Below are 1117 nucleotides of genomic sequence, written 5' to 3'. Positions count from 1 at the left end.
CTAAATTAAATTATCAAATTATCACTCCCTCCCTAACGATTCAGAAGAGTTACATTGTTTTAACACGCATGTTCACAAAGCAATTCTAAGCCTATGGTGTGCCATGTGTATAGTACCGATCCGACACAACCAAACACCAGAGATCGGACACAACCTAACACCAGAGATCAGACACAACCTAAAACCAGAGATCAGACACAACCTAACACCAGATATCAGACACAACCTAAAACCAGAGATCAGACACAACTTAACACCAGATATGAGACACAACCTAAAACCAGAGATCAGACACAACCTAACACCAGAGATCAGACACAACCTATCACCAGAGATCAGACACAACCTAAAACCAGAGATCAGACACAACCAAACACCAGAGATCAGACATAACCTATCACCAGAGATCAGACACAACCTAACACCAGAGAACAGACACACCAGAGATCAGACACAACCTAACACCAGAGATCAGACACAACCAAACACCAGAGATCAGACACAACCTAACACCAGAGATCAGACACAACCTAACACCAGAGATCAGACACAACCTAACACCAGAGATCAGACACAACCTAACACCAGAGATCAGACACAACCTAACACCAGAGATCAGACACAACTTAACACCAGAGATCAGACACAACCTAACACCAGAGATCAGACACAACCTATCACCAGAGATCAGACACAACCTAACACCAGAGCAGGCCCTAACTTAATCCCGGGTTTACTGTCGGGGTTTTCCTGGGGTTTAATCTGATGCTTTTTAAAAATTTGCGTCCACTCAGGGTTTACCTCGAGTTAACTCCGGGTTTGCCTGTAATTCCTGCCCCTTGATTATTCCAAATACATAATTTTCAGATCGGAATTAAAAATCTAGTATGTGTCTTTAATAGTTCCATTTGAAAGCTGAATTCTCCATAGAAAGAATAATTTTCTTCATGAGTCTCGAATTCTCATTGAGAATCGTTTTTAAAAAGGTAAAAATTTCACCTAATTGGTAAAGCAATAATATAATAAGTGAATATATAGGGATTTGCTATGCAATGGTCTTTTGTGTGGTATAGAGGAAATTTTACTTTTGACGGGTGAAGAAATGCCATTTCGGTAA

The 1117-nt window shown here is 40.4% G+C and overlaps 1 protein-coding gene across 1 annotated transcript; it reads left to right on the top strand.

The window, feature by feature from the left end:
• The first annotated feature begins 103 nt into the window (after window positions 1-103).
• LOC128162122 (uncharacterized) lies at window positions 104-766 on the top strand. Its single transcript, XM_052825321.1, has one exon. It carries the CDS (start codon window positions 104-106, stop codon window positions 764-766), a length of 663 nt encoding a protein of 220 aa, XP_052681281.1.
• The last annotated feature ends 351 nt before the right edge of the window (window positions 767-1117 follow it).

This window comes from Crassostrea angulata, chromosome 9, assembly GCF_025612915.1.
Source record: "Crassostrea angulata isolate pt1a10 chromosome 9, ASM2561291v2, whole genome shotgun sequence".
Taxonomy (NCBI): Eukaryota; Metazoa; Mollusca; class Bivalvia; order Ostreida; family Ostreidae; genus Magallana; species Magallana angulata.
Note: the sequence above shows the minus strand (reverse complement) of the source record. Positions and strands in the feature narration are given on the sequence as shown.

Excerpts from the sequence above, each read along its gene's own strand:
- LOC128162122 (XM_052825321.1), top strand. The coding sequence starts at position 104 with ATGTGTATAGTACCGATCCGACACAACCAAACACCAGAGATCGGACAC.